At 37.8% G+C, this 17,115-nt stretch overlaps 1 protein-coding gene across 1 annotated transcript; it reads left to right on the top strand.

Moving 5' to 3' along the window:
- The first annotated feature begins 8,524 nt into the window (after nucleotides 1-8,524).
- Nucleotides 8,525-15,914, top strand: LOC147826131 (prolactin-like). Its single transcript, XM_087182546.1, has 5 exons — nucleotides 8,525-8,543; nucleotides 10,833-11,005; nucleotides 12,386-12,496; nucleotides 13,490-13,669; nucleotides 15,723-15,914. Exons 1-5 carry the CDS (start codon nucleotides 8,525-8,527, stop codon nucleotides 15,912-15,914), a joined length of 675 nt encoding a protein of 224 aa, XP_087038672.1.
- The last annotated feature ends 1,201 nt before the right edge of the window (nucleotides 15,915-17,115 follow it).

The following is a 17,115-nucleotide window of genomic DNA, read 5'->3' as shown; positions in this document are numbered from 1 at the left end:
CTCTCTTAATCAGTGTTGGTTTGAAATCTACTTGATCTGCAAAAAGGATAGCTACTCCTGCTTATTTTCAGGTTCCTGTCACACGGCGTATTGTTTTCCACCCTTTAACTTTCGGTCTATAAGTTTCATTTTGAATGAAGTGTGTTTCTTCTATGCAGTATATTTTTGAATTTGGCTTCTTGATCCATTCTGCCAGTCTATTTCTTTTGATTGGTGAATTGAGACCATTAACATTGATGGTTATAACTGAAACATATTGACTTATCATTGCCATGACTTATTCTTTTTGTTGAGTTCTCCCCCTTTACATTTAATTTCTTGTTGTGCCAGATGGGTTCATTCTACTTTGCTTCCTAGGGTTGTGATCCTCAATGTCTGTTCCTAGGATATTGTGTGAAATTTTTTGGAGTGCTGGTTTGGTATTCACGAAGTTCCTAAGGTGCTCTTTGTCATGAAAGTATCTTATTCCTCCATCAATTTTGAAAAATAGTTTTGCAGGCTGTTTGCTTTTAAGGCTAGGAATACATCACTCCAAGCTCTTCTTGCCTTGATGGTTTGTGTTGAGAAGTCTCCTGTGATTCTGATGGTCTTTCCTTTGTATGTGATTTGTTTCTTTTCTCTAACTGCTTGTAGAACTTTGTTCTTCTGTTGAGTTTCTGGAATCTTAACAATTATATGCCTATGTGTAGATTTTTTTTTTGATCAAGGCTATTTGGAGTCCTATATGCCTCACTTATCTCAGCTTGGGAAGTTTCCTGCCATTACTTCTGTGAAGAGTTTTTTTATGTCATCTGCACTCTGTCCTGTTTCTTCTTTGACTCCAATCAGTCTTATGTTATTCTTCTTTGCATCATCTAGCAGCTGTTGGATTTATTTCTCATGTTCCTTTATAATTTTGAAGGAATTTTTCTTTTCCTGGTCACTAATTGTAATCTTATCTTCTATATCTGAAATTCTGTCCTCACATTGGCTCATTCTGCTGTGTAGACTTTCAATGGAGTTTTTCATCTCCTAGAAATCTATTTGCATCTGTTTTATGGATTCCCTTTGTTTGCTATGTTGGGATTCCATCATGTTCCTCAGCTCCTCTCTAGATTTATTAATCATGTCTTGCACTAGGAGCACAATCTCTGCTCTTATCGGAGAAATTATTTCTGATTTAATTTTTTCCAGATTCCATTTTGTTGCCAGTTCAGGGAGTCCAGGTGGTTGAGTATCAGAGTGTTCCACCTCATTTCTCTTTGGGGTTGCTGTAGGTGATCTGGAAGTCTGGTTTTGAGATTTATTTACATATCTTCTCATTTTGACCAAGGGTTGGGGGTGCGGAGCTGTTGGTCCCACGTGGCTGACCTCCTCTGAACTGGGAGAGGTGGGACAGGGGCCAGGAGCTGCAGGACAGATGGTGGCCCAAAAGCTCTTTCCTCTGGGCTGGGAGTGGTGGGCTGGATGCTGGCCCAGAAGCCCCTTCCTTTGGACCAGGAGCAGAGGGACAGCAGCTCAGAAGCCCCTACCTCTGGGCAGGGAGCAGTGGGCTAAGGTACAATTTTAGATACACTGTTTATCTAATATTCTTGATTTTTATCTTTATTCACTGAAAAAGTTTATTAGCTAGTATTTCAAGAATGAGTCAAATGACCCCTTAGGCAGAACCAGGAAAAATAATACAATCATTTGATATACTTTTCTTTGGAAGATTTCCATCTAATTTTACAAAAAATGGATTTAGATATAGTATTTTGGGTCTCCAAAGGTGGAATCAGCCACAGACTACCAGCCTCTAAAACAGAATATAAGAAATATGCTGTTTGAATACAAATCATTAATGAGAGGGTAGATGTGGAAGATCATTAACAGGAGAATTTGAATGGTAAACTGAATACCAAGGGATTGCAATGATCACTGCAGAACACGTTGTCTAAGATGAACACAGCAGATTCTTCTATCACATTTCTTCTCTTCCAATGTGATGTTACACCATTTGATTGAGAGATTCAGTTTATTCTGCTTCATGAATATGGTCATGCTGGTGACCATGTGGGGAAAGATGCTGTGTAACTTCAGGGACAGATCATAAAAGGGAGCAATGTTTCTGCATAATTTTCTTGGTTTTGTTGCTTTGGAACCTTCCTTCCATCCCATGGAGCAGCCCAGATCCTCCTGGAGGTTTCCCCGGACAGCCACCATCAACTACTGGACAATGCTGGGAGGAAACCTGCAGGAGTCTTTAGCCCAAAACACCGTCCCACTGGCACCTACCGGAAACACTCCAAGCAATAACCATGAGAAAAGATAACAAATTGATTGTTGTCTTAAATTTCTAAATTTTGGTGTGGTTTGGCCTTTTGTTGCTTTCTTTTATTGTGTAGCAACAGATAATTTGATTATGGTCTCTTTTAGTTAAGATTCAAAGAATATTCTGAACACATCAAATACATTGTCAAATCAATCTTGCACAGAAGATCACTGTTGCAAGTGAATACAACCCATGACCTATCACATTCACTGAAGTTGGGAATAAAATAAGTATTTTGTCACAGTCTTATCTTTGCAAACTTAGGAGCCAGATAAGAGCTCTTAACCGCCTTCAAATTTCTTTTCTTATACAATGATTTATACAAGTGTCTATATAACTCCTTAATAAAGATCTACATTAGTTTTCAAAAGTAAGCATGCTTTTTTCACTCAAAATCATAAAGTTTATGCTCACATAACTATTTCTAAAAAGATGAGGCTTAGTATATATACTTGTAACTTTGGCTTGTAAAGAAGGCAAAAATGTTTCAATGTCATCCTTGTGAACTCTACTAAAATAAATTGTGAGGATAATAATTATAATGAAGTTTTTCATAACATTACCAAATAGCATTTTAAGTTTTATGTTTGGATTTAAGAGTAAGATTTTGCCATCATCTGGTGACAGTGACTTCTTTGAGCAACAACTCTTTGACCAGTACTGGTTTTTGGAGGACTCTGAATGCTATATAAGGGGACATTTTGTTTCTGTGCAATTTAAGCTGCCCATCCTGACCTGGGCTCTGTCTGATCCACCTGGCAATAAAGTCTGATGTGCACAAGCACTCCATCATTAACTAGTAATGGTATACATGAGACTGGGCTTAAGAAGTTCCAGAAGTTACAAGCAAGTTATATGAATAAGTGGCCTTGATGTCACAGTTCTGTGGCCTAAATGTCACACATAAATGTCTCTGATAAGGCAATCTTAGATAAACAGGCCTTTAGTAAGGAAGTTATGGAATGACCCATTCTGTGGATAGCAGTGAAACACGTTTTTCAGCCAAACCAGTCACAGTTCAATGTGCTCATGAACAAAGTGGTCACAACGGCAGACGCAAAGGTTAAGCAACATCGACTGACACTCTCAACGCTGACCAGGCTACATTCATTGCTGAGTGCCCAACCTGCCAGCAACCGAGACCAACACTGAGTGTCTTTATGACACCATTTCCCATGGTGATCAGCCTGCACCCTGCTGCCAGGGTAATTATGTTTGACTGCCTTCAGCATGCAAAAGCAGCCATTTGTCTTTTGACAATAGACACTTATTCGGTGTACAGATTTGCCTTCCCTGCAAATAATGCTTGTGCAAAAACTGGCATCCATGGGCTTGTAGCATTCTCTATCCACCATTACAGTATATTCTTTCATGCAGAATTGCTTAATACTAAGGAATGCTGTTTATTCCAAGGAAGTGTAGCAATGGGCCCATGGAATTCACTGGTCTTAACATGTTTCCCATTACCCAGATGCAGGTGAACTGATAGGATAATGAAAGGGTCTTTTGAAGATGCAATCGCAATAATTCTATGCAAGAAGTAATACTTTGCAAAGCTGGGAAAAGTTACACATAGGAGTGGAAAAGGTCTTAGCCAGCCTCCATCCAACACCTGTTACTATTTCTCCCATAACCAGAATTCACAGGTCCAGGACTGCGTGGGTGAAAGCGGGAATGGTACCACAGACCACTACCTTGCAGGACCCATTAGTGATATATTTGCTTGCTGTTCCTGTTACTTTCTTCTCTGCTGAACTAGAAGTCAGGTCCAGAAAGGGAATGACATCCACTAAGAGGAACAGCAATGGCTCCATTGATCTGTAATCTGAGAATCTCCCCTGTCATGCTGAGGCCCTCATGCTATGGTGCTAGTGGAGGTGATTGATTCAGACTATCAAGGAGAAGTTGGACTAGTGCTCCACAATAGTGATGAGGAAGGGTATGTTGAGAATGCAGGAGATAGTTATAAAATCTTTGATTTTTTGTTGCATTCCTATACTACGTAACCAAATAAATGATTAACTTAATATCAATAGTTAAATATTATTAAATCTACATTACAAGTTAAGTAATGTCATGAGAAGCATAAATATCAGCCAAAGGAATCTGCCTCTTAATATGTGGAAGGAGTTAATTTGTTGCCAGTTCCATGCAGAATAGGTCTGTAATATTAAGTGGCACTATAAACATGCTATCCTCTGTATTTGGAAGTTATGTGTGGTTTAAGGAGGTGTATCTGGTTGCAGAGTTGACATGTATGGACTGTGACTGTAAATCATGATAGATCTGCTTGACCGGATTAACACATGTCTAGCAGATTAGCAAAGCCCACCTCTGCATCTGTCTGTCACATGTTTCTGATATGATTGTTACATAGTTCTCCCTCCTGACTGTGGAGGACCTAATGTGATTGTGGGTGGCATCCTCCAATGGGCTTGCAGGTCAGGAAGATTAAAGGGGGAAGAAATAAAGGGTCTGGAGCTGTGCTTTGGAGCTTCACTTTCCTCAGCTACCGAACTCAGCCTCATAGCCAGGACTCTCCAGGTAGGTTCCAGATTTTGATACTGAAGTGGTATTATTTTTTTATCCCTCATGTTCTGTGAATTAGTCTGGATCAGAACAGCTACTGGATTTTCTGGATCTCTGGCACATCACAGACAACCACTGTGGATTCTGCTCACACTAAATTTGTAAGCTAATCTAATAGACTACCTTGCATCAGTGTGTATATATATGTATATACATATATATATATATATATTATGCTGTTCTAGAAAACTCTAACAGGTACAAGTGTAACAATTTTGTTTGACTATAATGAACGACCTCCAGATATAAATAATTACAAAATTATCACGATCATACTTCCAACACTGGCTGTTGGTGTGTTTTTGTTAGATTGTTTTTAAAAGGTCTGAAATTCCATGATTTCAGTAGAATCAGGATGAGTTAAAATTCTTTGATCTCACTATTTTCAGAAGTTTTCTTTATTGTCTTGAAAATTTCATTTGCTCTGTCAATCAAAAGACGATCATTTTGTGATTTAATTGTTTTTGGTAAGTAAGTCATTCCAGTATGGATTGAATTCTTATTTATGTATTCTTTTTCTCCTTCTCTGTCAACCATAAATTAAAAATAGCTTTGTTATCCTTTTATGAATGTATCCATTATCTGAGTGTAAAAGAATAGACTATATCAGTAAGACATTAAATTTAATAAATAAAGCTGGAAAAAGAATTGTTATGTCATAGTAAAGATATTTTAGACAAAATCTAATACAGAAATTTGTTTATGAGTGAAACATATGTAGGCTGGAATCTAAGGCAGCAATTTTTCTAAATTTTTCTCAATCTAATTCATTAAGTGGATGCAAACATTAGCAGCCGAGCAATGTAGGGTTAGTAGAGTGTACACTCAAGTATGGCTCAATGAAATGTAAGAATTTCAAAATACTTCTCAGGACAGATCAGTACTGAATTGCACCCTGATATGCTAAGGGCCCCAATTCCTGCAGACTGCTCCTACTTCTCCCCTAGAGCCCCATTCATGCTCAAAATCGAACAAATAAAGAATCACTGCCTGTCAGTTTGAGAACCTCAAGAACCCTGGTCTCCCCTGAAACAATGGGCAAATGGGTGCATGAATAGGGAATTGGGTGGATGGAAGATCAGTTGATGAGTCATTTGATCCTTGGGTAGATAAGATGCAAACATGAAGGACATAAACTAAATAGAAAAGAAGACAAGTAGATAGAAAGATAGGTACTTATAGATGAATAGAAACAAAAATCAATAGACTGATAAATAGATTACAAACAGCAGTCATGAAGAAATTCCAAACACTTCCATGTGGTTTTCTTATTTAGTGACCAAATGCCCTTAAGGCTCAAGAAGGACTAAGAACTTGTGTTCTGGAGTCACTCACAGAAACTGATGATCTCAACTCTTACTAAAAATCAAGCATTGAACATGAACATTTAGGATAAAAATTTTGTCTTAATATACATGAAGTAAAACTAAATAACAAGATGTGTAGAAACCATTACATTTTACTTACTTTGAAAGAAGGGTCATTTGAGAATTCACCATTGATTCTTTCTCCAATGTGCCCCTTACATTTTCTGAAAGATTATGTTGAAACCAATACATATTATGTTTATACTTTCTGTATAAGTCCTTAAATATTAAATATTTGGCATTTTAAAATCCATTAACAGTATAACTTTAATCTTTTGCAGATTTCACTTTATTAAACACAATTCACTACTAAAATGTGATATCCTTGTCATAAAATAATTTTGAATAATTTGTATATTTTTAATTCCTTTCATTCTTTAACAATTCCTGAATATATTATATAACAGATACAGTTCAACATCTCTGATGTTATTTTTATACATGCTGTGTCATAAAGGAAACAGAAAAATTTAAACACTTCCATACTTCAAAATAAGTAAAGAACCCAAAATATAAAAACAACACAAGCTTTATGTTTTATTAGGAATGAGAACCAAAGGGGTGTCATTTAGTGTTAAAAATTGGAGTCCTTTAATAAAAGAAGACAAATTTGCTTATTGTATTTATGTAATAGACATAGCACAATAAATTTAAAATCATTCCTCCAATTTATTAGCCTCTTGACAGAAATCAGTCTTCTGCTCTCAGTTTAAACATAAACATCAGACCAAAACTAGTCAACAGATGTAGTTTACTAAGCAAAAACAGAGAAAGTAATTCTCAGTGAATTTCTGTAATGTTTTACTTTCAGGACACAGTTTGATAAAGAGAAAGAGCACATCCAATTATTAAGGTGAAAGTGGTGGCTTATGGAGTAGAAAATATATGATAACCATGACTCTACATGAAATACACATTTGTGTTATTTAGGGATTGTATACTCCACTCAGAGGGGACATGGAGGGAAAAGGAGCAGGAAAGCACAGGAGAAATTGCATTGCTGTTCAGTAAATGAATCATTCGCCAGTGAATACAGATGCTGACATTTTCCTAGATCACTCTTGTCCTGCCTTTTGACAAAAGTTGCTACAGATTTACATTTTAACAGTAGTTGTCAGTGTCTGTTCTTATAGCAGATTTTCTTATTCTAAAGGTTTTGGAGAAGAAAAGAATGTCAGACAGGTTTCATTTCTTTCTACCCAGATATGTATTCTTTAAAATTCAGATTTTCATTGTCCAGGAAAGAAAGCAGACATCTGTCAAAAGTGTTGGGAACTCTGACCAAGGATTTAGATTTATAGAGCCAATGAATCACACTTCATATGTAGTATTTCAAATATAGCACTGCTTAAGCTAAGGCAATTATAGGATCACTTTTCAGAGATGTTAGTTTGCTCACGATTTCTAGACAGATTATTACTACAGTACATATGTGGTAATAACAAGTATGTGAAAAAGAAAGGCCATAGTAAGAGATTATTTTTAAATGACTTCATTTGTCCATTTATTATCTGAGACAGTAAAAGTGAAATTAAAAATCACAAGATGATTTAGATGTATGGTACAAGTATTAGAGAAAGTCACCATGAACTACAATCTTGTGCATCATGTAGGAATCTGTAAGTGGTGAGTGGAACTTTTGAGTCTAAAACAATAAATTTTGTCACCATTCCCCAGAGTCACTTGAGTCATAGAAGGCAGATAGATTATAATTCTAGTTTATCCAGTTTATCCTCAAAAATGGTCAAAATAATTTTCTAGTATTTTGGTTTACTACATGATCTTCTAGGTATTTGTCATTATGTGTGTATGCACACTCCCATATGTGTATATGTGTGTGTGTGTGTATGTGTGTTGGAGCTCAAAAATTACTATTTACCATCCCCCAAACTTTCTAATAATATCAGTGGTACTATTTTGCACATCTTAGACATGGGCATCCATGAGTATGTTTTAAATGATTTATTTAAAAACTAAATGTGCCTTCTGTCCATCCCTCTAAATTTATCTTGATGCCATAATGCTTCCTGTATATAACTTGAATATAGAAAAATTACTTTTCTGCATTTGTATGCAGTATATCCATGCCTGCTTCTTAATCTGTAAATGATGGATAATAATATGATTTTATCTGTACGTTATAATCAAAAGTATTAAAGATGGAAATGTGTATTATTAAAGAAGGTATGTTACAGATATTTCACTTGAAAGCAACCCGCAGGTGGGACAGCCAGTCCTTCCCTGGTGAAGTGCGCTTCCTGTCATGTTCACCACCATGGTCACCAAGGGGAAAGGTACGTGCAGCACCCCAGGCAGTGGTTGGCTTCATCCACACTCCTGTGTGGGTTACTATATAATTTTAGTTAATTACAAGGGGTTTCAGGTTTGTAGAGTGTAAAAGATGTTTCTAATCATTTCTCTAGAAAGGAATTTCACAGTGCAAAATAGAATGACTCAGTGGTCCTCTGATGGTGGATCTTCCTCCGCTGGTCATCTGGCAATAGCTGCAGAACTTGTGCATCGTGTTAGTGGGGGTCGTGGAGGTACAGGGAGGCTGATATGGGTGTCTCATGGGTACAGGTCAGGGTGCTGCTGAGAACAGTCCAATACACAGGTCAGATCCCAGAAATTAGTACAAAAAGCCATAATGCTGAATGTGGGCTATTCTGGAGCACAAGAGCCAATGGGTCCAATTCGTCATAATTCCAGAAGTTCAAAGTTAACATTTTCTGGTACTCTGATCTACAATATGATTTGCCCAACTTGAGGCAGTTTTAACTTTGAACAAATTTCAACTTTGAAGTCATACTGGAGATAAAGAAATGGAAAATATGCATCTGATACTGCTTTCTTAGTTTAATTCAAATGATATTTCAAAATGAAAAGAAAACTAGTGTTAAATAATCATCTTTACTTCTTAGAGACTTTTGCACCAAAAATAAATTACCAACAACCACAAAGTTTTCATTGTATAAACAAGAGAACGTTTGTGTATTTTATGTTATCTTAGACTAAAATTCAGTCTAATGATAAAGGTACAGATAAATGGGCTCATAGTGAAAGAAAATTTATTGATTTGTGAATTTCCCAGACCTCCAATCTCAGTTTTTCTATCGAAAAAGCACATTTCATTTTCACATATACATGAATTATCCATTGGTCAATGTCACAGTGTTATGAATTGCATAAAGAAAATTTTTGGGTTCAATGCTATTTTTTAAAATAAAATTCTATAAAATACATGCTATCACATTATTTTAACTTTACAAGTAAACTCTATTTTAGATACATTGTACAAAAACATTTCAAGCATGTTTATTTAGATTTTTTAAGGTATTTTTCATATATAGATATTTTGTATTTAATTGGTTTTATCTTAGAGAATTTCAACTGTGATTATAAAACAATCTATGGAAATTCGAACTGATTATTGCATTTCTACATCAGAAAATCTTTAGGAGTAGTGAACTGGAGGCAAAAGGTGTTTCTAATTTGGTAGCTATGTACGCTATTTCTTTGTGTTGTGAGTGTATACCACTAAACTAGAGGCTTGCATATTTCCATCTACTGATACATTAAGTTGATGAATCAGTCTGTGATCATTGACAGAGATTATTAAAGTGGGAGTTTTATACATCAAAGAAAGTGGAAAAAGTCTGCCTTTCAAGGGCTCTTGTCTTGGCTCTTTAACAACAAAATGCAGAGTGCTGTTCTTCACTACAATGACAGGAACCATGGTACACACTGTACCCTGTGATCAAGGGCAAGGCCCTGGCTGAACAGAAGCAGACTGAAGGCCCAGGGGTGGGCATGGGGTGACGTGGTGCAGGGCAAGGACCACAAACAGCATCGTGTTCTGCCTCCTTCACCTGCTAAAGACTGGACTTGGGGAACATCATTTAAGTGTTGTAACCCTATGTTTCACTGTATTTTATGGTAGTTATGAAAACACAGTGTATCTTACTGTTTTATTGTAAAGCTCAAATTTAGAAAGAATATCTAAGGTTTCTGGCAAGGTGAAGCCATTACATGGGATTATTATGGTGAGTTAGCAGATCCAGGCCATGGCATTATTTTTATGATGTGATTCCTTTCATACCCAATATCAACCAAGTAGTCCTGCATTTGTTCTTATCAAACATGAAGATGAAACCTACAGATAAGATGTGGTATTCTCATATAACTATTTAAGATTCTCACATCTAAGAGCGATTTAAAAATTACAAACTCCTGAAGAATCTTACTGTTGATCAGCTTCAGAAATTCTGAAGATAGTAAACTATTGTAATCGAATGCTTTGAAAGTCTAGAATCAAAGTGAATTCAATTTCCAAGTGTTTACCAGGTACAGAGGCACTTGTGGGTATATTGTGAAAATACAGGAGTGACCCGCTTCTCAGACTGTGAGAACACACCTCACCTGCAGGGGCACAGTGGAAGCTGTTGGTTCCTCCTTATCTGAGCTCTCACAGCACCGAGTCATGCCTTGGGGCAGCGGAGATAGACAAGGCTTCCCCGGGCAGGAAGGCTTGTGATGACCTCGCCGCATAGCTCATCCCTGACGCTGTGGTTCTGTTTAAGTAGGGCCCCTCCTCCTGCTGCTGGCTTCCAGCCTGGTCCTGTGCCAGAATGTGGCCTCCCATCCCACCTGTCTGGAAGGGGTCAGATGCCAGGTGACCCTTCAGAAACTGTATGATAATGCCACCAGCTTGTCTTCACTCATGTTCGTCAGATCCTTTCTACTGACCCAGGAATTTGTAAGTATTTCACTTATTATCTCTTCCCAGAAGGATCTGTACTACAATATAAACATGAAGAATTCAACAACCAAATTTGATACCATAAACACTAACGTGTTAATAAACATGTTGTCTGATAATCTTGGAAGAAGAAAAGGAAAGTTTTTCAAAATTGCTGATTGTGAAAGAAGTAATGCTTACTTTAAAAAGAAACTTCCTTAATACACTTAATTTTAACAGTTTGAACACCTGACAAATATCACTGGTCAGTGGGACTGAGGGAGAGCACTGATTTCTTGTTCTTGCCTTCAGGGGCCAGTCCACAGGCGTTCTGCACTGAGTGCACTGCATGCATCCTAGTAAGGAGATCAGCTTGGCAATGAATTGGGTGGACTGAGTAGCATTAACTAACTGAAGTCATGTCAGAGGGAAAAGGAAACCCGAATTAACGTCTTTTTGCCAATTCCAAAAGATAAAAATATTTGTTGGAAGATTTCCAGTGCAGGAGTTTATAATTAGAAGAGAAACACTAGTCAAGAAAGGAAAACAATGATACTTTGAACATTGTCTGTTCTCTCTTCGGTGTCAGACAACAGATCGGGGCTTAGAACCACCAAGGCCTCATGAGGAGAGCAGGGCCCCACGTTTGTGATTCCCACACACGTTCATACCGTGGTCCTCATTCACTCTGCTTCCTTCATTGTCCATTCTCCACTGGCCACCTTCCACTTTTCACTCACCCTAGTAATCCTTTTAAACTTTGACAATTTTAACTTAACCCTAGTCATTGTATTTCTCCTTGGTTTTCATCTCAATTCATTATTTACAATCTCCAAAAATGTTTGGTTTGGTTTCATTATGTATCTTGTCATAAGAAAAGGTTTTGTATTTTGAATGTGTGATGAACTTGGCCATATCATATTATAGATTAAGAGGTAATTGAAGAAAACATGATTTCTAACATTTATTTAATGAAAGAGTAGCAACCTGGACCCAATGGAAAAAGAAATAAAATAGGTATACATAGATGCATATGCAGGATGGCTTGGCTGAAATAGTAGAGAAAATCATTCCTCAAGTACTTCCAGCTTTGTAGTTTTTACTGCTTTCAGGGTTTGAACATCAAATTTCAAGTACTGGGAAGAATGGTACAAGAGGGGAGTAGCAGAGAAGGGAAGCAGTGGAGCTGTTAGAAAAGTGAGCTAAAAATAATGAGATTACAGAGACCATGAGAAACACCAGGCAAGGTGGTTACTTTCATAGTTGTTTAGATTGAGTGTTTATGTATCCCTCATTTTTCTAAAGGAATCACACATCCACTTCTTGGATTAGTATTATTGTAATGGATTCATTACAATTTCTAACTCCTTCTAATTAAATCTTTTTCATCATTCTCAGGTAAAACTGTATTCCCAGGACCCATTGTACTTAATGGCAGCCATAAGAATGTGCCATACGACATCTCATATCCCCATTTCAGCATCAAAGGAGGATCTCCAGCTGATGCAGGTGAGTCCTTAGCCCAGCTCCACCAGAACAAGTGAGGCAGTGATTTGCTCTGCCCGCCCTGGGCTTTGCGAGGCTCTGTGATCCATGGTAGCAGTAGTCACACCTGCAGAGAAGAGGGGGAAGAGTGAGCAGCCAAAGAATAATTATGTTATATAGCTGAAAAATGATGGATAAAGTCAAAGGCTAAATGAAAATTTTACCAGAACCAGAAATTAACCATGCCAATGATAATACTTTAATCAATGCCTTGTACCTATGACTGAATACGTTATGGTTTAAGGAAGTTGGGACTGAGTGGAATAGTCAGGTATATATGTGAAGAATGCAGATTCCATTTTATTTATGCAGGTTGCCTGTGAATCCTGGAAGGGCAAACTTCTACATTACGGTACTGACTCCTGTCCAACCTGTGACATCTCTCCTGGACTTCCAACACGCTCCTGTTTCTGCTTCCGCTTCTCCAATGCCCAGCTCTTCACTCGATCTCCGCCTCCTCCTGTGTCTTAACTGAAAGTCCCCGCTGTGTGTGTCCTGTTCTAGATTGTGTCACGGTTCTCACAGGTGCAGCTCTGGCCTGTGTTCTGACGACAACAGTATCTACTTGTCAAGCCATAATCTCGTATCTAAGTGCTATCCTTTTACTGTCATTATCCCCCTTCTGTATCCCTGACAGAAACACAGTCTTAAAATACACTAAATAAACAAATGGAATGTCAGGAAGAAAACATTTAATGGTATTTATTAGAAGTCTCATTAGAAAGTAGTAACTATTTCCATGATCCAGTTTTTATTTGTAAGTTTTATTGGCACACACGGTAGGCTAATTGCTTAAATTACACTTTTCTTACAACTTCTATCATTTACAGAAAGATATTATATAGAAACAGGAATAACAAAGACATATTACTTTCACCTCTTAGAGCAAAAGTCACATGTAAATAGCCCAGCTGTATCTCATTTGTTTTACTGTGATACTTCAAACTGGCTGCATAGAACAAAGACATTATCAACTTGGTGATCCGCCTGCTGTACTCCTGGAAGGACCCCCTGCGGCACCTGGCCTCGGAAGCACATCGCCTCCCAAAATTCCATCATTCTCTCACATTTTCTGGAAGGATTCTATCTGAAGGTTACCAGGAACTTGAAGAACTCACAAAGAAGATAGCAAGCCAGGTAAGCAACCTTTCAATGCTTCCTTGGTTTTCTAATAATGAATTTCCAACTGTGGTGAGATGAATTTTGAATCACTCACTTTGCAGGAACAACATTTAGGCCCAATGTTCCAATTTCGACTCTGCTCTTAAACAAAATAAAAACCTTAGCCAACTGCAGTGCAGACTCTTATGTACAGGAGGGTTAGGGTTCACTGTCCTGACAGGAGCCATCTCCCCAGCTGTGTCCCCAGTGTACCCAAGGGTTTGTCCCTTTCTGAGGTCCATGGCTAGACATTTTTCAGGAAAGAAAATCAGAGCAGAGCATGTGCAAAAGAAATGTTTTCTTCAAAGCATCTCAGGACAGCCACAGAGATTTGGGTCAGACTCTCTATTCTCACACCAGAGGATGAGTGGGAAGGGAAGAAGGAAGAATCACAGTCATATAGGAAGGTCGGCTCCACACCCTAGCCAGAGTAGACTGAGGAAGCCGGATCACCAGTGCTGACCCGCAGGCACCGGAGGTTAGAACTTCACCAGGAAGAGCTGTTTCTATTCTGGAATGCTCCTTGTGTTACAATTTATAGAATGTTTTCCTAAGTTTTGGGTTTCTCTGGTGCTCCTAAATGAAAATTTATGTCATTACACTTAATCTGCAGCAATATTTTGTCACACCTAGATTGAATTTATCCTTTCAATATGTCTCTCCATTCATACAGAAACATTCCAATATTACTGGAATAACAGATGAACACCTTCCTGAAGTTCTCAGGAAAATGTACCATGCAAACATATATGATTTTATAAATAATAACAAAAGCAGTTTTATATTTCTGCTTTTTTCCCTAAGCACCTGTTATCGTGTGTTGTTTTTATAGGAGAGCACTACTTCCAACACAAATGAAAAGAATTTAGAAAGCAAACACCTTAATTTCAAGTTATTTTCCTTGTTACTATGAGCCAGCTTCCAGAGGTCACTAATTTTTTCTATGAAGCTTTGGTTTATGTTCTTTTTTGCCACATCTTACTCATTATGGTGCATGTCATTGTACATTGTTCAAAAGCTAGACTCAAAAGTTAAATAATGCCTTATGGCTCAAGGCCCAAAAGTTAAAAATGAAGAAACCTAGGTAAAATACAAACACACATGCTTCAAACTTCAGTAAAGTATATTCTTTCTCTGTGGGAGAAAGCTCAGCAGATCGGGGTCTATAATTATCCCCGATTTGCAGCTCCCAGCTCTGGAAATGAGCTGACGTCTTCAGAGGCAGCACAGTGGGCCTGGGTCTCTGGGATCTGAGGGTCTCCCAGCTTGCAGAGGCCAATGGGGGGCACAGGCCCACTGCTCTCTCTCCTGCTCTGTGCAGCACCTTCTGGAAGCACAGCCTCCCCCCCAGCACAGCCTCAGCATGGGGTTGCTGCCAGCACCCTCCTTCTTATACATGCTTCTCCAAACTGCTCCCACCACATGGAACTCAGAGGGATGTAGCTGCCTGTCATGTAACTTTGAACAATACTTTTCCTTGATGGAGTGAGGGACTCTGACACTTTTTCTCAGTCTTAACTTGAGCATCAGCACCTTAAAGCACCAAGTGCAGAACTTAACATCTCTAAAATCTTCAAGCAGATACAATATGCAGAATAGATCTAATTCAAAGCAAGAAAAAGTAAATTCTGACTTATCAGAAGTAATGAAATATTTATCAGCGACAAGTTTCAGATGATATAACAGTTCTTTAAACCGGAGAATGGAAGGGAGCTTCTATATTGCTCCTTGGTCAGATCCATATCTCCATTCAGGTAGTGACTTTCTGGAACTCCCAACTGTCCACTCCTGCCGGAACATACTTCACTTGTGTTCACTTCCGTGACAGAAAAGCAGTACCTGTGTTATGCTTCCCGCTTTTAGATAACTAATAGTGTTATGATACATTGGACAGGATACATGAAAACTTATGCATTTTTTGAAGTTTAGTATTTTCTTTTCTTCCCACATCTCAATTTACCAATTAAATGGGCCGAGCATATAAAAACATCAATAATATTATTATCATTTGACTGTTTTTCATTCCTAGTTCGATCTCAATATGACCGATAAAGTGGACTATGTTTTGTGGATGGGACTTCAATCTTTGCAGTCCTCTGATGAAGAACTTTGTTTGTTTGCTTTTTATAACACACTCCGCTGTCTGCTCACTGATTTACAAAAGATTTATATTCTTCTTAAGTACCTGAAGTGCCAAGATTCCAGTGATGCCATCTGCTAATCCCATATCCATTCCTTCCACTTCTGCAATGATTTCTCATGATTCTTTCAAATGATTATTCATATTTATGATATTTTAAGGTATTCTTGAGTATAATGGTTATGGTGTCTATTCTTTAAAAAATAAAAATTTATTGTTTAGCTTTGTCAAAATTTTAAAAGGCAACTTGCCAAATTTTACTCTCGCTTTAACAGAAAACTAAAATAAAATGTGTATCATCACCATTGAAACTTTCTGATCAAACTTTGTCATAAATAATATAAACTAGTCTTGCACTTTGACAAATAAGAATTAACTTTAGAACCACAGTGAACTAACTTTGGTCATATTGCAAAAAAAAGTGTTAGATTATAATTAATCATTATATTCATGCTAGAAAAAAGAAAGAATTTTCACAATTGCTCAGGGAAGCCAGCCATGTCCGATGATCTAATTTTCACAATATTTTCACACTTGGCACATGTTCTGTTGTAAGTGCTGTGCACCTTAAGAGAGTGAGTTTACTAAACCATCTGAAATATTGTTAGGACACAAACTTGAACTAATTTTAGATTCTTCTAACACCTGTCTTCCACCATGTTCCACTCTCCCATCTCTTCAATATCATCTTGGAAATTCTTCATATCACTCCAGGTCTAAAAGTGCAGCCCATTCAAGTTCTACCTCTACCTTATATTCAATTAATTAATATTTTCCTCTCTCTGTGTAGGGGTAGATAGATCCCCTGTGTAGGGTCATAAAAGGGATATGGGCCCTTTAGAGCTTAGTAGAAACCCAACCTCTACACTATTCTAAGAATACGAAGGATAGGCACTCTGGTCTTGCTTTTGTAACACTGTGTACCCCAATTGTCACAATGCATACCCAAGTTTCTCTTTCAGCCCATGAGCCTCAAACCCCTAGAAACAAACCAACCAATCAGATGAGACTGCCCTCAGAGAAAGAAACCACCACCTCATCCCCATAAAAACAGGACAACTTCCACACACTCCCAGTTCTGCACCCCCTCCTCCCAAGTGGCTTTGTATCTCTTCTGCCAATAAACTCTACTTTTGCTTTGCATTGTCTTCTAACTTCTTTTTCGTTCTAAGTAAGAAAGAAAGAAAGACAAGCCCATGAAAATTCATTGGTGGGCTGATGACTTCAGACCTTCCCAGGGACACAACGTATCTGGGGGGCTTGTCTGGGATTATAAAATGTC

This window comes from Heterocephalus glaber, unplaced genomic scaffold (genome assembly GCF_053883595.1).
Source record: "Heterocephalus glaber isolate CG9 unplaced genomic scaffold, H.glaber_assembly_v1.0 deba00001472, whole genome shotgun sequence".
Taxonomy (NCBI): Eukaryota; Metazoa; Chordata; class Mammalia; order Rodentia; family Bathyergidae; genus Heterocephalus; species Heterocephalus glaber.
The sequence above is the reverse complement of the archived record's forward strand: the minus strand, read 5'-3'. Positions and strand labels throughout refer to the sequence as shown.